The following is a 27,331-nucleotide window of genomic DNA, read 5'->3' as shown; positions in this document are numbered from 1 at the left end:
TATATGTTGCCGACTTGTACTACTACTACTACTACTACTACTAATGGCATTTATTAAGCACTTACTATGTGCAAAGCACTGTTCTAAGCGCTGGGGAGGTTACAAGGTGATGGAAAGAGGCCGGGCTTTGGAGTCAGAGGTCATGGGTCCGAATCCCGACTCCACCACATGCCTGCTGTGTGACCTTGGGCAAGTCACTTAGCTTCTCTGAGCCTCAGTTACCTCATCTGTAAAATGGGGATTAAGACTGTGAGCCCCACGTGGGACAACTTAATCACCTTGTATCCCCCCCAGCGCTTAGAACAGTGCTCTGCACATAGTAAGCGCTTAACAAATGACATTATTATTATTATTATTATTATCGGGTTGTCCCACGGTGGGGCTCACGGTCTTCATCCTCATTTTACAGAAGAGGTAACTGAGGCGCAGAGAAGTTATGTAGGGACTGTCTCTATGTTGCCAACTTGTACTTCCCAACCGCTCAGGACAGTGCTCTGCACACAGCAAGCGCTCAATAAAAACGATTGATTGATTATGTGACTTGCCCAAAGTCACCCAGCCGACATTCGGCGGAGCCGGGATTTGAACCCATGACCTCTGACTCCAAAGCCCGGGCTCTTTCCCCGGAGCCACGCTGCTTCTCCACTGTGCTCTGCACACAGTAAGGGCTCAATAAATAGGACTGAATGAATCATCATCATCAACCGTATTTATTGAGCGCTTACTGTGTGCAGAGCACTGTACTAAGCGCTTGGGAAGGACAAATTGGCAACGTATAGAGACAGTCCCTACCCAACAGTGGGCTCGCAGTCTAAAAAAAAATGAAGGAATGCCCAGGGAGCCCTCAGAGCCCTCCAGGATGACCACGATGCCGGGGACGGGGAATGCCACGGGGGCCGCCGCTCCACCGGCCCGGCATTTTGGTGACAAGTTGTTCCATAAGGGACAAACACCCAGTTTGCCCAGTGTGTCCAGTTCATAAATGCTGGGGGAGGCGGGGGGGAGGGAAAGAGACACAGAGACAGCGAGAGACAGCGGGAGAGAGAGAGAGGAGACGAAACGTGCCTCGTACCCACCCGGGATTATCGTCTTGTTCGGCCCTGAGCATCGCCAGCCACTGCTGTTTGTAAACTGAGGCCAGCCAGCCTAAAAGGAAAAAAAACGGCACATGGTTACACACCAGGGACAAACCGAGCTTCCGGGCATATCCGCCACGTGTACCAGGGGACGGGATAATAATTAGAATAATAATAATAATAATGATGGCATTTATTAAGCACTTACTATGTGCAAAGCACTGTTCCTAAGCACTGGGGAGGTTACCAGGTGATCAGGTTGTCCTACGTGGGGCTCACAGTCTTCATCCCCATAATAATAATAATAATAATAATGGCATTTATTAAGCGCTTACTATGTGCAAAGCACTGTTCCTAAGCGCTGGGGAGGTTACCAGGTGATCAGGTTGTCCCACGGGGGGCTCACAGTCTTCATCCCCATAATAATAATAATAATAATAATAATAATAATAATAATAATAATGGCATTTATTAAGCGCTTACTATGTGCAAAGCACTGTTCCTAAGCGCTGGGGAGGTTACCAGGTGATCAGGTTGTCCCACGGGGGGCTCACAGTCTTCATCCCCATAATAATAATAATAATGGCATTTATTAAGCGCTTACTATGTGCAAAGCCCTGTTCTAAGCGCTGGGGGGGATACAAGGTGATCAGGTTGTCCCACGGGGGGCTCACAGTCTTCATCCCCAGAATAATAATAATAATAATGGCATTTATTAAGTGCTTACTATGTGCAAAGCCCTGTTCTAAGTGCCGGGGGGGATACAAGGTGATCAGGTTGTCCCACAGGGGGCTCACAGTCATCACCCCCATTTTACAGATGAGGCCACTGAGGCTCCGAGAAGTGAAGTGACTTGCCCAAGGTCACACAGCAGACACGTGGTGGAGCCGGGACTCGAACCCATGACCTCTGACTCCAAAGCCCAGGCTCTTTCCACTGAGCCACGCTGCTTCTCTGATGATAATCTGTGATAATAATCTTCTATGATAATAACAATAATAATAATAATGATGATGATGATGGCATTTATTAAGCGCTTACTTTGTGCAAAGCACTGTTCCTAAGCGCTGGGGAGGTTACCAGGTGATCAGGTTGTCCCCCATCTTGCAGACGAGGGAACTGAGGCCCAGAGAAGTGAAGTGACTTGCCCAAAGTCACCCAGCTGACAGTTGGCGGAGCCGGGATTCGAACCCATGCCCTCGGACTCCAAAGCCCGGGCTCTTTCCATTGAGAGTGGGGGTGGAGGGCGAGAGAGGAGGGGAAAACCCCCACTGAGCCGATTGAAGCCCCCCGCTAGTAAATCACACATTTTTATCACACGGGCAGCAGCAGCAGAGGACACGATTTCTAATCCTTTAGAAATCTCTGCTTTAGAGAAGCAGCGTGGCTCGGTGGAAAGAGCCCGGGCTTTGGAGTCAGAGGTCCTGGGTTCAAATCCCGGCCCTGCCAACTGTCAGCTGGGTGACTTTGGGCAAGTCGCTTCACCTCTCTGGGCCTCAGTTACCTCGCCTGGAAAACGGGGATGAAGACTGGGAGCCCCCCGTGGGACAACCTCATCATCATCAATCGCATTTATTGAGCGCTTACTATGTGCAGAGCACGGTACTAAGCGCTTAGTACCTTGTATTCCCCCCCCCACCCAGCGCTTAGAACAGTGCTTTGCACATAGTAGGCGCTTAATAAATGCCATCATCAATCCTGGCTCCGCCACTTGTCTGCCGTGTGAGCTGCGTGATCGTGGACAAATCAATCGATGGCATTTATTAAGCACTTACTGTGTGCAGAGCACTGTACTGAGCGCTTGGGAGAGGACGATGCAACAGAGTGGGTAGTCACGTTCCCTGCCCGCAACGAGTTTACCGTCTAGAGGGGGAGATGGACATTAATCTTAAGAAATAAATTACAGATAGATTCTAGACTGTGAGCCCGCTGTTGGGTAGGGACCGTCTCTATATGTCGCCAACTTGTACTTCCCAAGCACTTACTACAGTGCTCTGCACACAGTAAGCGCTCAATAAAGACCGCCTCTATATGTTGCCAACTTCTACTTCCCAAGCGCTTAGTACAGCGCTCTGCACACAGTAAGCGCTCAATAAAGACCGTCTCTATATGTTGCCAACTTGTACTTCCTAAGCGCTTAGTACAGTGCTCTGCACACGGTAAGCGCTCAATAAAGACCGCCTCTATATGTTGCCAACTTGTACTTCCCAAGCGCTTAGTACAGTGCTCTGCACACAGTAAGTGCTCAATAAAGACCGTCTCTATATGTTGCCAACTTGTCCTTCCCAAGCGCTTAGTACAGCGCTCTGCACACAGTAAGTGCTCAATAAAGACCGTCTCTATATGTTGCCAACTTGTCCTTCCCAAGCGCTTAGTACAGCGCTCTGCACACAGTATGTGCTCAATAAAGACCGTCTCTATATGTTGCCAACTTGTCCTTCCCAAGCGCTTAGTACAGCGCTCTGCACACGGTAAGCGCTCAATAAAGACCGCCTCTATATGTTGCCAACTTGGACTTCCTAAGCGCTTAGTACAGTGCTCTGCACACGGTAAGCGCTCAATAAAGACCGCCTCTATATGTTGCCAACTTGTATTTCCCAAGCGCTTAGTACAGTGCTCTGCACACAGTAAGAGCTCAATAAAGACCGCCTCTATATGTTGCCAACTTGTACTTCCCAGGCGCTTAGTACAGTGCTCTGCACACGGTAAGCGCTCAATAAAGACCGCCTCTATATGTTGCCAACTTGTCCTTCCCAAGCGCTTACTACAGTGCTCTGCACACAGTAAGCGCTCACTAAAGACCGCCTCTATATGTTGCCAACTTGTCCTTCCCAAGCGCTTAGTACAGCGCTCTGCACACAGTAAGTGCTCAATAAAGACCGCCTCTATATGTTGCCAACTTGTACTTCCCAAGCGCTTAGTCCAGTGCTCTGCACACAGTAAGCGCTCAATAAATACGACTGAATGAATACGTAAGTGGTGTAGGGCTGACGGAGAGGCGAAAAAGGGTGCAGATGAAGTAACTGAGGCACGGTGAAGTGAAGTGACTTGTCCAAGGTCTTACACTACATAAATACTGGAGGCGGGATTAGAACCCGTGACCTTCTGGCTCACAGACCTGGGCTCTTTCCACTATGCTACGCCGCTTCGCTGCTTGATAATAGCCCCCTTTTTCCTCTCCTCCTCCCCATCCTCCCCGCCCTACCTCCTTCCCCTCCCCACAGCACCTGTAGATATGTTTGTACAGATTTATTACTCTATTTATTTTACTTGGACATATTTACTATTCTATTTATTTTGTTAATAACGTGCATTTAGCTTTAATTCTGTTTATTCTGACGTGCATTTAGCCTTAATTCTATTTATTCTGACGACTTGACACCTGTCCACATGTTTTGTTTTGTCGTCTGTCTCCCCCTTCCAGACTGTGAGCCCGCTGTTGGGTAGCGACCGTCTCTAGATGTTGCCGACTTGGACTTCCCAAGCGCTTAGTACAGTGCTCTGCACACTGTAAGCGCTCAATAAATACGACTGAATGAATGAATGAATAATTCTGGTGCTATGGGTGATGATGGTGTCTAAAATCAGAGGACAGAGCCCGGCCCTGGGAGCCAGAAGGACCTGGGTTCCAATCCCGGCTCCGCCACTTGTCTGCTGTGTGACCCTGGACCGGTCGCTTCACTTCTCTGGGCCTCAGTTCCCTCATCTGTAAAATGGGGATTAAGACTGCGAGCCCCCTGTGCTACATGGACTGTGCCTGAACTGATTACCTTGTATCTACCTCAGTACTCCCGTATACAGATGAGGTAACTGAGGCCCAGAGAAGTGAAGTGACTTGTCCAGGGTCACGCAGCAGACATGTGGCGGATTCGAACCCATGACCTCTGACTCCAAAGCCCCGGGCTCTTTCCACTGAGCCACGCTGCTTCCCCAGTGCTTTGCGCAGAGTCGGCGCTCAATAGCTATCTATTTATTCTGACGGTATTGACATCTGTCTCCTTCTTCTGTTTTGTTGTCCGTCTCCCCCTTCTAGACTGCGAGCCCGTTGTCGGGGAGGGACCGTCTCTATCTGTTGCTGATTTAATAATAATAATGGCATTTACTAAGCGCTTACTATGTGCAAAGCACTGTTTTAAGCGCTGGGGGAGGTTACAAGGTGATCAGGTTGTTCCACGGGGGGCTCACAATCTTAATCCCCATTTTACAGATGAGGGAACTGAGGCCTAGAGAAGTGAAGCGACTTGCCCAAAGTCACACAGCTGACACTTGGCGGAGCCGGGATTCAAACCCATGACCTCTGACTCCAAAGCCCGGGCTCTTTCCACTGAGCTACGCTGCTAGCGCTTACAACAGTGCTTGGCCCATAGTAAGCGCTTAACAAATGCCATCATTATTATTATTAGAGAAGAAGCGTGGCTCAATGGAGTCCAGAGAAGTGAAGTGACTTGTCCAAAGTCACATAGCTGACAATTGGCGGAGCTGGGATTCGAACCCATGACCTCTGACTCCAAAGCCCGGGCTCTTTCCACTGAGCCACGCTGCTAGCGCTTACGACAGTGCTTGGCCCATAGTAAGCGCTTAACAAATGCCATCATTATTATTATTAGAGAAGCAGCGTGGCTCAGTGGAGTCCAGAGAAGTGGACTTGTCCAAAGTCACACAGCTGGCAGTTGGCGGAGCCAGGATTCGAACCCATGACCTCTGACTCCAAAGCCCGGGCTCTTTCCACTGAGCCACGCTGCTAGCGCTTACAACAGTGCTTGGCCCGTAGTAAGCGCTTAACAAATGCCATCATTATTATTATTATTATTATTCTTAGAGAAGCAGCGTGGCTCAGTTGAGTCCAGAGAAGTGGAGCAACTTGTCCAAAGTCACCCAGCTGACAATTGGCGGAGCCGGGACTCGAACCCATGACCTCCGACTCCAAAGCCCGGGCTCTTTCCACTGAGCCACGCTGCTAGCGCTTACAACAGTGCTTGGCCCATAGTAAGTGCTGAACAAATGCCATCATTATTATTATTAGAGAAGCAGCGTGGCTCAGTGGAGTCCACAGAAGTGAAGTGGGACAACCCGATTGCCTTGTAACCTCCCCAGCGCTTAGAACAGTGCTTTGCACATAGTAAGCGCTTAATAAATGCAAAAAAAAAAAAAAGGCGACTTGTCCAAAGTCACACAGCTGACAATTGGCGGAGCCGGGATTCGAACCCATGACCTCTGACTCCAAAGCCCAGGCTCTTTCCACTGAGCCACGCTGCTAGCGCTTACAACAGTGCTTGGCCCATGGTAAGCGCTGAACAAATGCCATCATTATTATTATTAGAGAAGCAGCGTGGCTCAGTGGAGTCCACAGAAGTGAAGTGGGACAACCCGATTGCCCTGTAACCTCCCTAGCGCTTAGAACAGTGCTTTGCACATAGTAAGCGCTTAATAAATGCAAAAAAAAAAAAAAGCGACTTGTCCAAAGTCACCCAGCTGACAATTGGCGGAGCCGGGATTCGAACCCATGACCTCCGACTCCAAAGCCCCGGGCTCTTTCCACTGAGCCACGCTGCTTCCCCAGTGCTTTGCGCAGAGTCGGCGCTCAATAGCTATCTATTTATTCTGACGGTATTGACACCTGTCTGCTTCTTCTGTTTTGTTGTGTGCCTCCCCCTTCTAGACCGTGAGCCCATCGTCGGGTCGGGACCATCCCTGTTGCCGTCTTGGACTTCCGAAGCGCTCAGTACAGTGCTCTGCACACAGTCAGCGCTCAATAAATCCGACTGACAATGAAAAATCCCTCCCGACCGACCGGTGGATGGCTGGATGGCGTTACCTGAAGGTATAAGAGCGTCGCTCTCCACGATCCTGGCCGACGCCAGGTCGCTGACGATGTACTGCAGCCTCAACTGCTGGAAAACCGGCCGGAAAATCCTCCCGCGATCCGACTCGAGGAAGGCGGCCCCGCCGGACTCTGCCGAAAGGGACCGGGCAACGCGCTGAGGGTGACCGCGCCGGTCGCCGTCCCCGCCCCATTCCCCACTATCGCCGGGGACTACTTAAATAATCAATCAATCAATCAATCAATCATATTTATTGAGCGCTTACTATGTGCAGAGCACTGTACTAAGCGCTTGGGAAGTACAAGTTGGCAACATCTAGAGACAGTCCCTACCCAACAGCGGGCTCACAGTCTAAAAGGGGGAGACAGAGGACAAAACCAAACATACTAACAAAATAAAATAAATAAGACGGATGGTAACAATAATAATAATAATAATAATAATGATGATGATGATGGTATTTGTTAAGCGCTTACTATGTGCTTACTCTTCTAGACTGTGAGCCCACTGTTGGGTATGGACTGTCTCCATATGTTGCCGATTTGTACTTCCCAAGCGCTTAGTACAGTGCTCTGCACACAGTAAGCGCTCAATAAATACGATTGATGATGATGATGTGCAAAGCCCTGTTCTCAGCGCTGGGGAGGTTACAAGGTGATCAGGTTGTCCCACGGGGGGGGGGCTCACAGTTTTAATCCCCATTTTACAGATGAGGGAACTGAGGCACAGAGAAGTCAAGTAACTTGCCCAAAGTCACACAGCTGACAAGTGGCGGAGCCGGGATTTGAACCCATGACCTCTGACTCCAAAGCCCGGGCTCTTTCCACTGAGCCACGCTGCTCAAGCGCTTACTATGTGCCAAGCCCTGTTCTCAGCGCTGGGGAGGTTACAAGGTGATCAGGCTGTCCCCCGGGGGGGGCTCACAGTTTTAATCCCCATTTTCCAGATGCGGGAACTGAGGCCCAGAAAAGTAAAGTGAGTTGCCCAACATCACACAGCTGATACGGGGCGGAGCCAGAATTAGAACCCAGGACCTCTGACTCCAAAGCCCGGGCTCTTTCCACTGAGCCACGCTGCTTAAGCGCTTACTATGTGCCAAGCCCTGTTCTCAGCGCTGGGGAGGTTACAAGGTGATCAGGTTGTCCCACAGGGGGCTCACAGGTTTAATCCCCATTTTACAGATGAGGGAACTGAGGCCCAGAAAAGTAAAAAGTGACTTGCCCAACATCGCACAGCTGATACGTGGCGGAGGCGGGATTAGAACCCATGACCTCTGACTCCAAAGCCCGGGCTCTTTCCACTGAGCCACCCTGCTTAAGCGCTTACTATGTGCCAAGCCCTGTTCTCAGCACTGGGGAGGTTACAAGGTGATCAGGTTGTCCCACGGTGGGGGGCTCACAGTTTTAATCCCCATTTTCCAGATGCGGGAACTGAGGCCCCGAAAAGTAAAAAGTGACTTGCCCAACATCGCACAGCTGTCCCACGGGGGGCTCGCAGTCTTCATCCCCATTGGACAGATGAGGTCACTGAGGCCCAGAGAAGTGAAGCGACTTGCCCAAAGTCACCCAGCTGACAGTTGGTGGAGTCGGGATTAGAACCCAGGACCGCTGACTCCAAAGCCCGGGCTCTTCCCACTGAGCCACGCTGCTTAAGCGCTTACTATGTGCCAAGCGCTGTTCTGAGGTGGATGCAAGCACGGCGGGTTGGACACGGTCTCCATCCCCATTTTCCAGATGAGGCCCAGAGAAGCCAAGCGACTTGCCCAAGGTCGCACAGGCGGAGCCGAGATTAGAATCAATCGATCAATCGCATTTATTGAGCGCTTACTGTGTGCAGAGCACTGGACTAAGCGCTTCCCATGACTTTCTCACTCTCAGGCCAGTGCTCTGACCACGACGCCGTGCTCCTTCTCAATAATAATAATCAGTGCTTGGCACATAGTAAGTGCTTAACAAATGCTATCATAATAATAATAATAATAATAATTCATTCAAATTCATTCAATCGTATTCATTCATTCAACTGTATTTATTGAGCGCTTACTGTGTGCAGAGCACTGAACTAAGCGCTTCCCATGACTTTCTCACTCTCAGCCCAGTGCTCTGACCACGACGCCGTGCTCCTTAATAATAATAACCAGTGCTTGGCACATAGTAAGTGCTTAACAAATGCTATCATTATAATAATATAATAATAATAATAATTCATTCAAATTCATTCAATCGTATTCATTCATTCAACCGTATTTATTGAGCGCTTACTGTGTGCAGAACACTGTACTAAGCGCTTCCCATGACTTTCGCACTCTCAGGCCAGTGCTCTGACCACGACGCCGTGCTCCTTCTCAATAATAATAACCAGTGCTTGGCACATAGTAAGTGCTTAACAAATGCTATAATAATAATAATAATAATTCATTCAAATTCAATCAATCATAGTCACTCATTCAATCGTATTTATTGAGCGCTTACTGTGTGCTGAGCACTGTACTAAGCGCTTCTCATGACTTTCTCACTCTCAGGCCAGTGCTCTGACCACGACGCCGTGCTCCTTCTCAATAATAATAATCAGTGCTTGGCACATAGTAAGTGCTTAACAAATGCTATCATAATAATAATAATTCATTCAAATTCATTCAATCGTATTCACTCATTCAACCGTATTTATTGAGCGCTTACTGTGTGCAGAGCACTGTATTAAGCGCTTCCCATGACTTTCTCACTCTCAGGCCAGTGCTCTGACCACGACGCCGTGCTCCTTCTCAATAATAATAATCAGTGCTTGGCACATAGTAAGTGCTTAACAAATGCTATCATAATAATAATAATAATAATTCATTCAAATTCATTCAATCGTATTCATTCATTCAACTATTTATTGAGCGCTTACTGTGTGCAGAGCACTGGACTAAGCGCTTGGGAAGTACAAGTTGGCAACATATAGAGATGGTCTTTATTGAGCGCTTACTGTTTGCAGAGCACTGGACTAAGCGCTTGGGAAGTACAAGTTGGCGGCATATAGAGACAGTCCCTACCCAACAACGGGAATAATGATAATAATGACATTTGTTAAATGCTTACTATGTACCAATCAATCAATCAATCAATCGTATTTATTGAGCGCTTACTGTGTGCAGAGCACTGTACTAAGCGCTTGGGAAGTACAAGCTGGCAACATATAAAGACGGTCCCTACCCAACAGTGGGCTCACAGTCTAAAAGGGGGAGATAGAGAACAAAACCAAACATACTAACAAAATAAAATAAACAGAATAGATAGGTACAAGTAAAATAAATAGAGTAATAAATATGTACAAATATATATCCATATATACAGGTGCTGTGGGGAAGGGAAGGAGGTAAGATGGGGGGGATGGAGAGGGATGGAGGGGGATGGACCAGGTGCTGTACTGAGCGCTGAGGTGGATACAAACAGCGTGGCTCAGTGGAAAGAGCCCGGGCTTTGGAGTCAGAGGCCGTGGGTTCAAATCCCGGCTCTGCCAATTGTCAGCTGGGTGCCTTGGGGCAAGTCACTTCACTTCTCTGGGCCTCAGTTCCCCCATCTGTAAAATGGGGCTGAAGACTGTGAGCCCCACGTAGGACAACCTGATCACCTTGTGTCCCCCCCAGCACTTAGAACAGTGCTTTGCACATAGTAAGCACTTAATAAATGCCATTATTGTTGTTATTATTATTATTATCCAAGCCAATCAGGTTGGACACAGTCCCGGTCATCATCAACATCAATCGTATTTATTGAGCGCTTACTGTGTGCAGAGCACTGTCCCACGTAGGGCTCACAATCTTCATCCCCATTTTGCAGCTGAGGGAACTGAGGCCCAGAGAAGCCAAGTGACTTGCCCAGGGTCACATAGCAGAAAAGCGGCGGAGTCGGGATTAGAACCCAGGTCCTTCTCCCCACTAGGCCACACCGCTTCCCTTGAATCAGGCCGCCAAACGTGGACTGGTTTGGGGGCCGGGGTTTAGAGATAAGGGTGAGCTTGTCCGGTCTCACAGGCTACAGAAGCAGCGTGGCTCAGTGGAAAGAGCCCGGGCTTTGGAGTCCGAGGTCACGGGTTCAAATCCCGGCTCTGCCAATTGTCAGCTGTGTGACTTTGGGCAAGTCCCTTCACTTCTCTGGGCCTCAGTTCCCTCATCTGGAAAATGGGGATGAAGACTGTGAGCCCCCCGTGGGACAACCTGATCACCTTGTAACCTCCCCAACGCTTAGAACAGTGCTTGGCACATAGCAAGCGCTTAATAACTGCCATTATTATTATTATTATAAATACAAAAACAACAATAATTAGATCAGCAGCCTGGCTTAGTGGATAGCGCACGGGCCCAGGAGTCAGAAGGTCATGGGTTCTAATCCCGGCTCCGCCACACGTCTGCTGGGTGACCTTGGACAAGTCACTTCACTTTTCCGGCCCTCGGTTATTCCTTCACCTGGAAAATGGGGATGAAGACTGTGAGCCCTATGTGGGACAGGAATTCTGTCCAGCCTCACTATCTGTATCTACCCCAGTGCTTAGAAACGGTGCTTGGCACATAGTAAGCACTTAGCAAGTACCAAAAAATGATAATAATAATAATAAGGATAACAATAAGAACAACAACGGTCCGGTCCCCCAAAATAAAGTGCTTAGAAACAGTGCTTGGCACATAGTAAGCACTTAGCAAGTACCAAAAAATGATAATAATAATAATAAGGATAACAATAAGAAGAACAACGGTCCGGTCCCCCAAAATAACGTGCTTAGAAACAGTGCTTGGCACATAGTAAGCAATTAGCAAGTACCAAGAAATGATAATAATAATAATAAGGATAACAATAATATGAACAACGGTCCGGTCCCCCAAAATAAAGTGCTTAGAAACAGTGCTTGGCACATAGTAAGCACTTAGCAAGTACCAAAAAATGATAATAATAATAATAATAATAAGGATAACAATCATAAGAACAACGGTCCGGTCCCCCAAAATAAAGTGCTTAGAAACAGTGCTTGGCACATAGTAAGCACTTAGCAAGTACCGAAAAATGATAATAATAATAATAAGGATAACAATAAGAAGAACAACGGTCCGGTCCCCCAAAATAAAGTGCTTAGAAACAGTGCTTGGCACATAGTAAGCACTTAGCAAGTACCAAAAAATGATAATAATAAGGATAACAATAAGAAGAACAACGGTCCAGTCCCTCAAAATAAAGTGCTTAGAAACAGTGCTTGGCACATAGTAAGCACTTAGCAAGTACCGAAAAATGATAATAATAATAATGAGGATAACAATAAGAAAAACAACGGTCCGGTCCCCCAAAATAAAGTGCTTAGAAACAGTGCTTGGCACATAGTAAGCACTTAGCAAGTACCAAAAAATGATAATAATAATAATAAGGATAACAATAAGAAGAACAACGGTCCGGTCCCCCAAAATAACGTGCTTAGAAACAGTGCTTGGCACATAGTAAGCACTTAGCAAGTACCAAAAAATGATAATAATAATAATAATAAGGATAACAATCATAAGAACAACGGTCCGGTCCCCCAAAATAACGTGCTTAGAAACAGTGCTTGGCACATAGTAAGCACTTAGCAAGTACCAAAAAATGATAATAATAATAATAAGGATAACAATAATAAGAACAACGGTCCGGTCCCCCAAAATAAAGTGCTTAGAAACAGTGCTTGGCACATAGTAAGCACTTAGCAAGTACCAAAAAACGATAATAATAATAATAAGGATAACAATAATAAGAACAACGGTCCAGTCCCCCAAAATAAAGTGCTTAGAAATGGTGCTTGGCACATAGTAAGCATTTGGCAAGTACCAAAAAATGATAATAATAATAATAATAATAAGGATAACAATAATAAGAACAACGGTCCGGTCCCCCAAAATAAAGTGCTTAGAAACGGTGCTTGGCACATAGTAAGCACTTAGCAAGTACCAAAAAATGATAATAATAATAATAAGGATAACAATAAGAAGAACAACGGTCCGGTCCCCCAAAATAAAGTGCTTAGAAACAGTGCTTGGCACATAGTAAGCACTTAGCAAGTACCGAAAAATGATAATAATAATAATAAGGATAACAATAAGAAGAACAACGGTCTGGTCCCCCAAAATAAAGTGCTTAGAAACAGTGCTTGGCACATAGTAAGCACTTAGCAAGTACCAATGATAATAATAATAATAATAATGAGGATAACAATAAGAAAAACAACGGTCCGGTCCCCCAAAATAAAGTGCTTAGAAACAGTGCTTGGCACATAGTAAGCACTTAGCAAGTACCAAAAAATGATAATAATAATAATAAGGATAACAATAAGAACAACAACAGTCCGGTCCCCCAAATAAAGTGCTTAGAAGCAGTGCTTGGCACATAGTAAGCAATTAGCGAGTACCAAAAAATGATAATAATAATAATAAGGATAACAATAACAAGAACAACGGTCCGGTCCCCCAAAATAAAGTGCTTAGAAACAGTGCTTGGCACATAGTAAGCACTTAGCAAGTACCAATGATAATAATAATAATAATAATAATAATAAGGATAACAATAATAAGAACGGCCCAGTCCCCCCAAATAAACTGCTTAGAAACGGTGCTTGGCACATAGTAAGCACTTAGCAAGTACCAAAAAATGATAATAATAATAATAAGGATAACAATAAGAAGAACAGCGGTCCAGTCCCCCAAAATAAAGTGCTTAGAAACGGTGCTTGGCACATAGTAAGCACTTAGCAAGTACCAAAAAATGATAATAATAATAATAATAATAAGGATAACAATAATAAGAACAGTGGTCCAGTCCCCCAAAATAAAGAGGCTACTTTGATGATGACTGTCACCAGGCCAATGAATTTTCATGAAAACTACAGAAATAATATTATAATAATATTAATAATTATAATTATATTATAATTACATTATTATATTATAATAATATTATATTATTAATAATAATAATGGCATTTGTTAAGCACTTACTATGTGAAAGGCACTGTTCTAAGCGCTGGGGAGGATACAAGGTATTCAGGTTGCCCCATGTGGGGCTCACAGTCTTCATCCCCATTTGACAGATGAGGTCACCGAGGCCCGGAGAAGTGAAGCCACCCTTTTAGACCGTGAGCCCACTGTTGGGTAGGGACTGTCTCTAGATGTTGCCAACTTGTGTACTACCCAAGCGCTTAGTCCAGTGCTCTGCACACAGCAAGCGCTCAATAAATACGATTGATTGATTGATTGAAGCGGCTTGCCCCAAATCACGCAGCAGACACGTGGCGGAGCCGGGATTAGAACCCACAACCTCTGACTCCCAAGCCCGGGCTCTTTCCACCGAGCTCCGCTCTCCCTCCTGAATGAATCTTCTCCCGAGCGCTTAGTCCAGCGCTTGGCACAGTAAGCGCTCAATAAACACGGCTGACGGGCAGGCCCACGCGGGTAAGCGCGAGCCCGCAGAGACAGGCGTGCGCGCACACAGAGACAACACGCACACAGAGACAACACGCACACAGAGACAACACGCACACATACAGGGACACGCAGGGCCATACCTTTCCGCCATTTGGAAAACCAGCCGTCGGCTTCCGTTAAGAGCTCTTTTAAGGATCCATTCCAGGACGGTACTAGCTGCAGGAACATCCACTGGATAAAAAAAAAATAATAATAATAATATTTGTTAAGCGCTTACTATGTGCCAAGCACTGTTCTAAATGCTCTGGGGGAGATGCAAGGTCATCAGGTGGTCCCCCGTGGGGCTCACAGTCCTAACCCTCATTTCACAGATGAGGAAACTGAGGCCCACAGAAGTGAAGTCTTTTAGACCGTGAGCCCACTGTTGGGTGGGGACTGTCTCTATATGTTGCCAGTTTGTACTTCCCAAGCGCTTAGTACAGTGCTCTGCACACAGTAAGCGCTCAATAAACACGATTGATGATGATGATGAAGTGACTTTTTTTTTTAATGGCATTTATCAAGCGCTTACTCTGTGCAAAGCGCCGTTCTAAGCGCTGGGGGGAATACGAGGTGATCAGGTTGTCCCACGTGGGGCTCACAGTCTTCATCCCCACTTTACAGGCGAGGGAACTGAGGCCCAGAGAAGTGAAGTGACTTGCCCAAGGTCACCCAGCTGACTTGAACCCACGACCTCTGACTCCAAAGCCCGGGCTCTTTCCCACTGAGCAGCCACGTGCTTAAGTGCTTAAGAAGTGAAGTGACTTGCCCACAGTCACCCGGCTGACAGCTGGAGGTGCCGGGATTAGAACCCGTGACCTCTGACTCCCAAGCCCGGGCTCTTTCCACCGAGCCACGCTGCTTCTCGAGGTCGCTGCTTTGCAACGTCGCTAAAATACACGCGAGTCCGTGGGAAGCCCGACCTCGCCCAGCTCTCCACGGGATAATAATGATTCTGGTATCTATTAAGCGCTTACTATGTGCCAAGCACTGTACTGAGCACTGGGGGAGATACGAGGTAAATAGGATGGGCACAGTCCCTGTCCCACGTGGGGCTCCCGATCTCCATCCCCATTTTCCAGATGAGGCCCAGAGAAGTGACGCGACTTGCCCGAGGTCACACAGCAGACAGGTGGCGGGGCCGGGATTAGAACCCACGTCCTCTGGCTCCCAAGCCCGGGCTCTTGCCGCTAGGCCGGGCACGTTTGCGTTTCTCCCCTGATAATAATACTAATGTTGGCATTTGTGAAGCGCTTACTATGTGCCAAGCACTGTTCTAAGCGCTGGGGAGGTTACAAGGGGATCAGGTTGTCCCCCGGGGGGGGCCCATCATCATCATCATCATCATCATCATCATCATCATCAATCGCATTTATTGAGCGCTTACTGTGTGCAGAGCACTGGACTAAGCGCTCGGGAAGTACAAGCTGGCAACATATAGAGAAGCAGCGTGGCTCAGTGGAAAGAGCCCGGGCTTTGGAGTCAGAGGGCGTGGGTTCGAATCCCGGCGCCGCCACGTGTCTGCTGGGTGACCTTGGGCAAGTCACTTCATCATCATCAATCGCATTTATTTTATTTTATTTTATTTTAATCAATCAATCAATCGTATTTATTGAGCGCTTACTATGTGCAGAGCACTGTACTAAGCGCTTGGGAAGTACAAGTTGGCAACATATGGAGACAGTCCCTGCCCAACAGTGGGCTCACAGTCTAAAAGGGGGAGACAGAGAACAAAACCAAACATACTAACAAAATAAAATAAATAGAATAGATAGGTACAAATGAAATAAATAAATAAATAGAGTAAAAAATATGTACAAACATATTTATTGAGCGCTTACTATGTGCAGAGCACTGTACTAAGCGCTTAAGAAGTCACTTGACTTCCCTGGGCCTCAGTGACCTCATCTGTAAAATGGGGATAAAGACTGTGAGCCCCATGTGGGACAACTTGATCACCTTGTATCCCCCCCAGCGCTTAGAACAGTGCTCTGCACATAGTCAGCGCTTAATAAATGCCATAATTATTATAATTATTATTATATAGAGACAGTCCCTACCCAACAGTGGGCTCACAGTCTAAAAGGGGGAGACAGAGAACAAAGCCAGACATGCTAACAAAATAAAATAAATAGAATAGATATGTACAAGTAAAATAAATAAATAAATAGAGTAACACATATGTACAAATAGAATAGATATGTACAAGTAAAATAAATAAATAGAGTAACACATATGTACAAATAGAATAGATATGTACAAGTAAAATAAATAGAGTAACACATATGTACAAATAGAATAGATATGTACAAGTAAAATAAATAAATACATAGAGTAACATATGTACAAATAGAATAGATATGTACAAGTAAAATAAATAAATAAAGTAACACATATGTACAAATAGAATAGATATGTACAAGTAAAATAAATAAATAAATCGAGTAACACACATGTACAAATAGAATAGATATGTACAAGTAAAATAGAGTAACACATATGTACAAATAGAATAGATACGTACAAGTAAAATAGAGTAACACATATGTACAAATAGAATAGATATGTACAAGTAAAATAGAGTAACACATATGTACAAATAGAATAGATATGTACAAGTAAAATAAATAAATAGAGTAACACATATGTACAAATAGAATAGATATGTACAAGTAAAATAAATAAATAGAGTAACACACATGTACAAATAGAATAGATATGTACGAGTAAAATAGAGTAACACATATGTACAAATAGAATAGATATGTACAAGTAAAATAAATAAATAAATAGAGTAACACATGTACAAATAGAATAGATATGTACAAGCAAAATAGAGCAACATATGTACAAATAGAATAGACATGTACAAGTAAAATAAATAAATAAACAGAGCAACACATATGTACAAATAGAATAGATATGCACAAGTAAAATAAATAAATAGAGTAACACATATGTACAAATAGAATAGATATGTACAAGCAAAATAGAGTAACACGTACAAATAGAATAGATATGCACAAGTAAAATAAATAAATAGAGTAACACATATGTACAAATAGAATAGACATGTACAAGTAAAATAAATAAATAAACAGAGCAACACATATGTACAAATAGAATAGATATGTACAAGTAAAATAAATAAATAGAGTAACACATATGTACAAATAGAATAGATATGTACAAGCAAAATAGAGTAACACGTACAAATAGAATAGATATGCACAAGTAAAATAAATAAATAGAGTAACACATATGTACAAATAGAATAGATATGTACAAGTAAAATAGAGTAACACATATGTACAAATAGAACAGATATGTACAAGTAAAATAAATAGAGTAACACACATGTACAAATAGAATAGATATGCACAAGTAAAATAAATAAATAAATAAATAGAGTAACACACATGTACAAATAGAATAGATATGTACAAGTAAAATAAATAGAGTAACACATATGTACAAATAGAATAGATATGTACAAGTAAAATAAATAAATAAATAAAGAGTAACACACATGTACAAATAGAATAGATATGTACAAGTAAAATAAATAGAGTAACACATATGCACAAATAGAATAGATATGTACAAGTAAAATAGAGTAACACATATGTACAAATAGAATAGATATGTACAACTAAAATAAATAAATAGAGTAACACATATGTACACATAGAATAGATATGTACAAGTAAAATAAATAAATAAACACATGTACAAATAGAATAGATATGTACAAGTAAAATAAATAAATAGAGTAACACACATGTACAAACAGAATAGAGATGTACAAGTAAAATAAATAGAGTAGCACATATGTACAAATAGAATAGATATGCACAAGTAAAATAAATAAATAAATAAATAGAGTAACACATATGTACAAACATATATACAGGCTGGCCGTCTTCGTCCCCATTTGACAGATGAGGGAACTGAGGCCCAGAGAAGGGAAGTGACTTGCCCGAGGTCCCCCAGCTGACAAGAGGCGGATACCTTCTTGAGGGTGGTGTACACATCCATTTCCACCTGCATCACGAAGAGGTTGGAGGAGCAGATCAGCTGCGTCACCAGGCTGAGGCTGCAAGAAGAGGCCGAACGGGAAACGAAACGATGCCGAGATGCCGAGAGTCGTCTCCCAAGTGGGCAGAGGGGCAGCCGGAACTTCGCACCCTTCTCTCGCCCCTCTCAAAAACCCCCAACTCGAAGCTGCTATTATTATTATTATTACTATTATTACTAGTTATTATTTATTTATTTATTTTACTTGTACCTACCTATTCTATTTATTTTATTTTGTTAGTATGTTTGGTTTTGTTCTCTGTCTCCCCCTTTTAGACTGGGAGCCCCCTGTTGGGTAGGGACCGTCTCTAGACGTTGCCAACTTGGACTTCCCAAGCGCTTGGTACAGTGCTCTGCACACAGTAAGCGCTCAATAAATACGATTGAATGAATGAATGAATGAATGAATGATGATGATGGAAGATCGACCCGCTTTTACTTAGAATGAGGGGTCGCGTATCGGCTGATGTTCACCTCTAGATGTTGCCGACCTGTCCTTCCCAAGCGCTTAGTCCAGTGCTCTGCACACAGTAAGCGCTCAATAAATACTATTGAATGAATGAACTGAGCCCCTTCCTTCCTCTCCCCCTCATCCCCCTCTCCATCCCCCCATCTTACCTCCTTCCCTTCCCCACAGCATCTGTATATATGGATAGATGTTTGTACAGATTTATTACTCTATTTTACTTGTACATATCTATTCTATTTATTTTATTTTGTTAGTATGCTTGGCTTTGTTCTCTGTCTCCCCCTTTTAGAGAGTGAGCCCGCTGTTGGGTAGGGACTGTCTCTATATGTTGCCAATTTGGACTTCCCAAGCGCTTAGTACAGTGCTCTGCACATAGTAAGCGCTCAATAAATACGATTGATGATGATGAAAGATCGACCCGTTTTTACTTAGAACGAGGGGTCGCGTATCGGCTGATGTTCGCCTCTAGATGTTGCCGACCTGTCCTTCCCAAGCGCTTAGTCCAGTGCTCTGCACACAGTAAGCGCTCAATAAATACGACTGAATGAATGAACTGAGCCCCTTCCTTCCTCTCCCCTTCGTCCCCCTCTCCATCCCATCTTACCTCCTTCCCTTCCCCACAGCACCTGTATATACGGATAGATGTTTGTACAGATTTATTACTCTATTTTACTTGTACATACCTATTCTACTTATTTTATTTTGTTAGTATGTTTGGTTTTCTTCTCCGTCTCCCCCTTTTAGACTGTGAGCCCACTGTTGGGTAGGGACCGTCTCTAGATGTTGCCAATTTGTGCTTCCCAAGCGCTTAGTACAGTGCTCTGCACACAGTAAGCGCTCAATAAATACGATGGAATGAATGAATGAATTCATTTCCCCAATTGTGTTCATTGAGCGATAAATGAATGTTCAATAAATATGATTATTTACTTATTTATTTTACTTGTACATATCCATTCTATTTATTTTGTTAGTATGTTTGGCTTTGTTCTCTGTCTCCCCCTTTTAGACTGTGAGCCCGCTGTTGGGTAGGGACTGTCTTTAGATGTTGCCAACTTGGACTTCCCAAGCGCTTAGTACAGTGCTCTGCACACAGTAAGCGCTCAATAGACAGGATTGATGATGAAAATACCTGAGCTCTTTGAAGAGGTCGACGCTCTGACGAGTCATCAGGTTGTTGAGGAGCCAGTCGAGGCACCTGGAGCGAGAGGAAGGGGGACACGGTTAGGACGCCACTGACCGATGGTCCCAACTAAGCGCCGCGGAGCTCAAACAACTCGGGGGGGGGGGGGGGGGGGGGGGGGGAGGCGGCGTTCCTGAAAGAAAACGCTCCCAAAGAAATAATAACAACGATGGTATTTGTGAAGCGCTCACTATCCATCAATCGATCGTATTTATTGAGCGCCTACTGCGCGCAGAGCACTGTACTAAGCGCTCGGGAGGTACAAACCGGCAACGTAGAGAGACGGCCCCTACCCAACAGTGGGCTCACAGTCTGGAGGAGTCTAGCTCACTCTGTGCCAAGCGCTGGTCTAAGCGCTGGGGAGGTTACCAGGCGATGGGGTTGTCCCACGGGGGGCTCACGGCCTTCACCCCCATTTTACAGATGGGGGAACTGAGGCACCGAGAAGTGAAGCGACTCGTCCAAGGTCACAGAGCTAAGTGGCGGAGTCGGGATTAAAACCCGCGACCTCCGACTCCCAAGCTCGGGCTCTTAATAATAATAATGATAATGATGGTATTTGTTAAGCGCTTACTATGTGCAAAGCACTGTTCTAAGCGCTGAGCTCTTTCCACTAAGCCACGCCGGTTGTCCGTGAAGTGCTTACTGTGTGCCGGGCACTGTACTAAACGCTGGGGTGGATCCAAGCTAATGGGGTTGGGCACGGTCCCCGTTGCCATGGGGCTCCCGGTCTCCATCCCCATTTTATGTACATTTATTAAGCGCTTACTATGTGCCAAGCACTGTTCTAAGCGCTGGGGAGTTTCCAAGGTGATCAGGTTGTCCCACGGGGGGGGGGGCTCCCAGTCTTCACCCCCATTTTCCAGATGAGGGAACTGAGGCCCAGAGAAGCGAAGTGACTTGCCCAAAGTCACCCAGCTGACAAGTGGCGGAGCCGGGATTTGAACCCGTGACCTCGGGCTCCAAAGCCCGGGCTCTTTCCACTGAGCCGGGAACCGAGGCTCAGGGAAGTCAAGTGACTGGCCCAAGGTCACCCAGCAGCTGAGTGATGGAGCCGGGATTAGAACCCGCGAACTTCTGACTCCCAGGGGTGGGCTCTCGCCACTCCGCCGGTCTGCTTTTCTGGGAATAATAATAATAATAATGGCATTTATTAAGCGCTTACTACGTGCAAAGCACTGTTCTAAGCGCTGGGGAGGTTACAAGGTGATCAGGTTGTCCCACGGGGGGCTCACAGTCTTCATCCCCATTTTACAGATGAGGTCACTGAGGCGCAGAGAAGTAAAGTGACTTGCCCAAAGTCACCCAGCTGACAGTTGGCGGAGCCGGGATTTGAACCCATGACCTCTGACTCCAAAGCCCGGGCTCTTTCCACTGAGCCACGCTGCTTCTCTTCTTCTTCTCTTCCCGGAATAGAGTCCGGGACTGAGGGCCAGACTGATAGCTTCTTTCAGAAGACTCGGGTTCGGATCCCGGCTCTGCCCCTCACCCGCTGTGTGACCCTGGGCAAGCCGCTACGCTTCTCTGGGCCTCGGTTTCCTCACCTGCAAAATGGAGAGAAGCAGCGTGGCTCAGTGGAAAGAGCCCGGGCTTTGGAGTCAGAGGTCATGGGTTCAAATCCCGGCTCCGCCAACTGTCAGTTGGGTGACTTTGGGCAAGTCACTTCACTTCTCTGGACCTCAGTTCCCTCATCTGTAAAATGGGGATGAAGACTGTGAGCCTCCCATGGGACAACCTGATCACCTTGTAACCTCCCCAGCGCCTAGAACAGTGCTCTGCACATAGTAAGTGCTTAATAAATGCCAATATTATTATTATTATTATTATTAATATCCTCAGCATGGCTCAGTGGAAAGAGCCCAGGCTTTGGAGTCAGAGGTCATGGGTTCAAATCCCAGCTTGTCAGCTGGGTGACTTTGGGCAAGTTACTTCGCTTCTCTGGGCCTCAGCTACCTCATCTGTAAAATGGGGATGAAGACTGTGAGCCTCCCATGGGACAACCTGATCACCTTGTAACCTCCCCAGCGCTTAGAACAGTGCTCTGCACATAGTAAGTGCTTAATAAATGCCATCATTATTATTATTATTAATATCCTCAGCATGGCTCAGTGGAAAGAGCACAGGCTTTGGAGTCAGAGGTCATGGGTTCAAATCCCGGCTTGTCAGCTGGGTGACTTTGGGCAAGTCACTTCGCTTCTCTGGGCCTCAGTGACCTCATCTGGAAAATGGGGATGAAGACTGTGAGCCCCAAGGGGGGACAACCTGATCGCCTTGTATTCTCCACAGCGCTTAGAACAGTGCTTTGCACAGAGTAAGCGCTTAACAGATGCCATTATTATTATTATTATTATTATTATTATTATTATTATTATTATCCTACTCCCCCGCCCCCAACACCTGGAACACAAGCCCCACGTGGGACAGGGACTGCATCCAATCCCCGGGCGCTTGTATACACCCCAGTAGTTTAGCACAGTGCTGGGCACATAGTAAGCGTTTACTATGAGCGTTACTAGGAGAAGCAGCGTGGCTCAGTGGAAAGAGCCCGGGCTTTGGAGTCAGAGGTCATGGGTTCAAATTCCGGCTCCACCGTCTGCTGTGTGACTTTAGGCAAGTCCCTTCACTTCTCTGGGCCTCAGTTCCCTCATCTGTAAAATGGGGATGAAGGCCGTGAGCCCCCCGTGGGACAACCTGATCACCTTGTAACCTCCCCAGCGCTTAGAACAGTGCTTTGCACATAGTAAGCACTTAACAAATGCCATTATTATTATTATTATTATCCTACTCTCCCCACACCTGGAATACAAGCCCACATGGGGCAAGGACTGCATCCAATCCCCGGGTGCTTCTATACACCCCAGTAGTTTAGCACAGTGCTGGGCACATAGTAAGTGCTTACTATGAGCGTTACTAGGAGAAGCAGCGTGGCTCAGTGGAAAGAGCCCGGGCTTTGGAGTCCGAGGTCATGGGTTCAAATCCCGACTCCATCTGCTGTGTGACTTTAGGCAAGTCACTTAACTTCTCTGGGCCTCAGTTCCCTCATCTGGAAAATGGGGATGAAGACTGTGAGCCCCCCGTGGGACAACCTGATCACCTTGTATTCTCCACAGCGCTTGGAACAGTGCTTTGCACAGAGTAAGCGCTTAACAAATGCCATTATTATCATTATTATTATTATCCTACTCCCCCCCCAACACCTGGAACACAAGCCCCACGTGGGGCAGGGACTGCATCCAATCGCCGGGTGCTTCTACACACCCCGGTAGTTTAGCACAGTGCTGGGCACATAGTAAGTGCTTACTATGAGCGTTACTAGGAGAAGCAGCGTGGCTCAGTGGAAAGAGCCCGGGCTTTGGAGTCAGAGGCCATGGGTTCAAATCCTGACTCCGCCAACTGTCTGCTGTGTGACTTTGGGCAAGTCAAGTCACTTCATTGGGCCTCAGTGACCTCATCTGGAAAATGGGGATTAAGAACGTGAGCCCCATGTGGGACAACCTGATTACCTTGTATCCCCCCCACTGCTTAGAACAGTGCTTCGCCCGTAGTAAGCACTTAACAAATACCATTATTATTATTATTATTACATACCACCATTATTATTATTATTATTACTACTCATTCATTCAATCGTATTTATTGAGCGCTTACTGTGTGCAGAGCACTGGACTAAGCGCCTGGGAAGTACTACCACAGTTATTATTACTCATCATGGGCAGGGAACAATTGTTATTGTCATTATTATTAAGCGCTTAGTACAATGCTCTGCACACAGTAAGTGCTCAATAAATACAACTGAATAAATATTACTCGACGAGGGCAGGGAATATATCGATTATAGTGTACACTCACAAGCAAGCGCTTAGAACAGTGCTTTGCACATAGTAAGCACTCAATAAATAGGACCGACCGAGTGACTATTACTATTGAGAAGCAGCGTGGCTCAGTGGAAAGAGCCCGGGCTTTGGAGTCAGAGGTCATGGGTTCAAATCCCAGCCCCGCCAACTGCCAGCTGGGTGACTTTGGGCACATCACTTCCCTTCTCTGGGCCTCAGTTCCCTCATCTGGAAAATGGGGATGAAGACTGTGAGCCCGCCGTGGGACAACCTGATCACCTTGTGACCTCCCCAGCGACTTAGAACAGTGCTCTGCACATAGTAAGTGCTTAATAAATATCATCATCATCTTTTCACTTCTCTGGGCCTCAGTTCCCTCATCTGTAAAATGGGGATTAAGCCTGTGAGCCCCCCGTGGGACAATCTGGTCCCCTTGTAACTGCCCCATCACCATCAATCGTATTTATTGAGCACTTACTGTGTGCAGAGCACTGTACTAAGCGCTTGGGAAGTACAAACTGGCAACATATAAGCCCCAGCGCTTAGAACAGTGCTTTGCACATAGTAAGCGCTTAATAAATGCCATCATTATTATTATTATTGTTGTTGGTAAGAGAGAGGAGACTATAATGCCAACTTGAATTTGAATAGCTCTTTCATTTCCCCCTTCTAGACTGTGAGCCCACTGTTGGGTAGGGACTGTCTCTATATGTTGCCAACTTGGACTTCCCAAGCGCTTAGTACAGTGCTCTGCACACAGTAAGCGCTCAATAAATACGACTGATTGATTGATTGATTCCCAGACCACTCTTGCACTACCGAGTCCCAACTGTACTCATTCTTTCTGTGCGATCAACTTGAGTGAGTCTTAACTCGGCGGAAAGTGGCAACAGCCCGGCCTTGGGAGTCAGAGGTCGTGGGTTCTAATCCCGCCTCTGCCTCCTGTGTGCTGTGTGACCTGGGGCGAGCCGCTTCACTTCTCTGGGCCTCAGTGACCTCATCTGTCAAATCTGGATTATAACTATGAGCCCCACGTGGGACAACCTGATTACCTTGCCCCAGCGCTTAGGACAGTGCTGGGCACATAGTAGGCGCTTAACAAATACCATAATAATAATAATAATAATAATTTTACAGATGAGGAAAGTCAGGCACACCCAGCCGGCCAACGGGAGACCTGGGCCTCAAATCCCAGGCCCCTGTGCTTGATTTCCCATCGATTTTGCAAGTTCCCAAGAGATGAAAGGGTAATCCACACATCACTTATGTTCATATCTATATATTAATCGTATTTATTGAGCGCTTACTGTGTGCAAAGCACTGTACTAAGCGCTTGGGAAGTCCAAGTTGGCAACACATAGAGACGGTCCCTACCCAACAGTGGGCTCACAGTCTAGAAGGGGGAGACAGATATTAATAATAATGGCATTTAGGGACTGTCTCTATGTGTTGCCAACTTGTACTTCCCAAGCACTTAGTACAGTGCTCTGCACACAGTAAGCGCTCAATAAATACGATTGATGATGATGATGATATAAATAAATTATCGATTCTTTACGCTCACATCTCTGCTGCCAACTTGTACTTCCCAAGCGCTTAGTACAGTGCTCTGCACATAGTAAGCGCTCAATAAATACGATTGATTGATTGATTGTCTCCCCCTCTAGACTGTAAGCTTCCCGTGGGCACGGAACAGGTCCTCCGACTCTATTCCATCGGGCCTTTGCAGGTGCTTAGGCCAGCGCTCCGCACACAGTAAGCGCTCAATAAATAGCACCGACGAGGACGCTCCCCAGATGAGGTGGGTGGTGAGTAGGCAATGTTACTTTTTAAAAAAACGGGCCACACGGAAATTAAATTCTGACTCTCCCCCTTCTCGACTGGGAGCCCGCTGTTGGGTAGGGACCGCCTCTAGATGTTGCCAACTTGGGACTTCCCAAGCGCTTAGTCCAGTGCTCTGCACACAGTAAGCGCTCAATAAATACGACTGAATGAATGAATGAATGAACCCCACGTGGGCCGGTGACTGTCTCCAATCCGATTATTTTGCTATCTAGACTGTGAGCCCGCTGTTGGGAAGGGACCGCCTCTAGATGTTGCCGACTTGGACTTCCCAAGCGCTCAGTACAGTGCTCTGCACACAGTAAGCGCTCAATAAATACGAATGAATGAATGAATGAATGAATGAATGAATGAACCCCACGTGGGCCGGCGACTGTCTCCAATCCGATTATTTTGCTATCTAGACTGTGAGCCCGCTGTTGGGTAGGGACCGCCTCTAGGTGTTGCCGACTTGGACTTCCCAAGCGCTTAGTACAGTGCCGTGCACACAGTAAGTGCTCAATAAATACAATTGAATGAATGAATGAATGAACCCCCAAGTGGGCCGGTGACCGTCTCCAATCCGATTATTTTGCTATCTAGACTGCGAGCCCGCTGTCGGGTAGGGACCGCCTCTAGATGTTGCCAACTTGGACTTTCCAAGCGCTCAGTACAGTGCCGTGCACACAGTAAGCGCTCAATAAATACGATTGAATGAATGAATGAACCCCACGTGGGCCGGCGACAGTCTCCAATCCGATTATTTTGCTATCTAGACTGTGAGCCCGCTGTTGGGTAGGGACCGCCTCTAGATGTTGCCAATTTGGACTTCCCAAGCGCTTAGTACAGTGCTCTGCACACAGTAAGCGCTCAATAAATACAACTGAATGAATGAATGAATGAATGAATGAATGAACCCCACGTGGGATGGAGACTGTCTCCAATCCTATTATTTTGCTATCTAGACTGTGAGCCCGCTGTCGGGTAGGGACCGCCTCTAGATGTTGCCAACTTGGACTTTCCAAGCGCTCAGTACAGTGCCGTGCACACAGTAAGCGCTCAATAAATACGACTGAATGAATGAATGAACCCCACGTGGGCCGGCGACTGTCTCCAATCCGATTATTTTGCTATCAAGACTGCGAGCCCGCTGTTGGGTAGGGACCACCTCTAGATGTTGCCAACTTGGACTTCCCAAGCGCTTAGTCCAGTGCTCTGCACACAGTAAGCGCTCAATAAATACGACTGAATGAATGAATGAATGAACCCCACGTGGGCCGGCGACTGTCTCCAATCCGATTATTTTGCTATCTAGACCATGAGCCCGCTGTTGGGAAGGGACCGCCTCTAGATGTTGCCAACTTGGACTTCCCAAGCGCTCAGTCCAGTGCTCTGCACACAGTAAGCGCTCAATAAATACGACTGAATGAATGAATGAATGAACCCCACGTGGGCCGGAGACTGTCTCCAATCCGATTATTTTGCTATCAAGACTGCGAGCCCGCTGTTGGGTATGGACCGCCTCTAGGTGTTGCCAACTTGGACTTCCCAAGCGCTCAGTCCAGTGCCCTGCACACAGTAAGCGCTCAATAAA

At 46.1% G+C, this 27,331-nt stretch overlaps 1 protein-coding gene across 4 annotated transcripts in view; it reads right to left on the bottom strand.

Moving 5' to 3' along the window:
* The window catches only part of GMCL1 (germ cell-less 1, spermatogenesis associated), a 78,347-nt gene that overhangs the window by 17,881 nt on the left and 33,135 nt on the right, over positions 1-27,331 (bottom strand). For 2 of the 4 annotated variants that reach the window (XR_005451097.1, XM_038747140.1), the window contains exons 6-10: positions 20,033-20,098; positions 18,366-18,450; positions 14,456-14,546; positions 6,892-7,029; positions 1,066-1,146 (exon numbers count right to left, since the gene is read on the bottom strand). Coding sequence is in view for 3 of the 4 variants with exons in the window: in XM_038747140.1 (XP_038603068.1) it covers positions 1,066-1,146; positions 6,892-7,029; positions 14,456-14,546; positions 18,366-18,450; positions 20,033-20,098 (461 nt within the window). In the remaining variant the exon portion in view is untranslated. The remainder of the gene's footprint in view (positions 1-1,065; positions 1,147-6,891; positions 7,030-14,455; positions 14,547-18,365; positions 18,451-20,032; positions 20,099-27,331) is intronic. The other 2 variants (XM_038747139.1, XM_038747141.1) reach the window with 2 other exon arrangements.

Source organism: Tachyglossus aculeatus, chromosome 5 (genome assembly GCF_015852505.1).
Source record: "Tachyglossus aculeatus isolate mTacAcu1 chromosome 5, mTacAcu1.pri, whole genome shotgun sequence".
Classification (NCBI taxonomy): Eukaryota; Metazoa; Chordata; class Mammalia; order Monotremata; family Tachyglossidae; genus Tachyglossus; species Tachyglossus aculeatus.
Note: the sequence above shows the minus strand (reverse complement) of the source record. Positions and strands in the feature narration are given on the sequence as shown.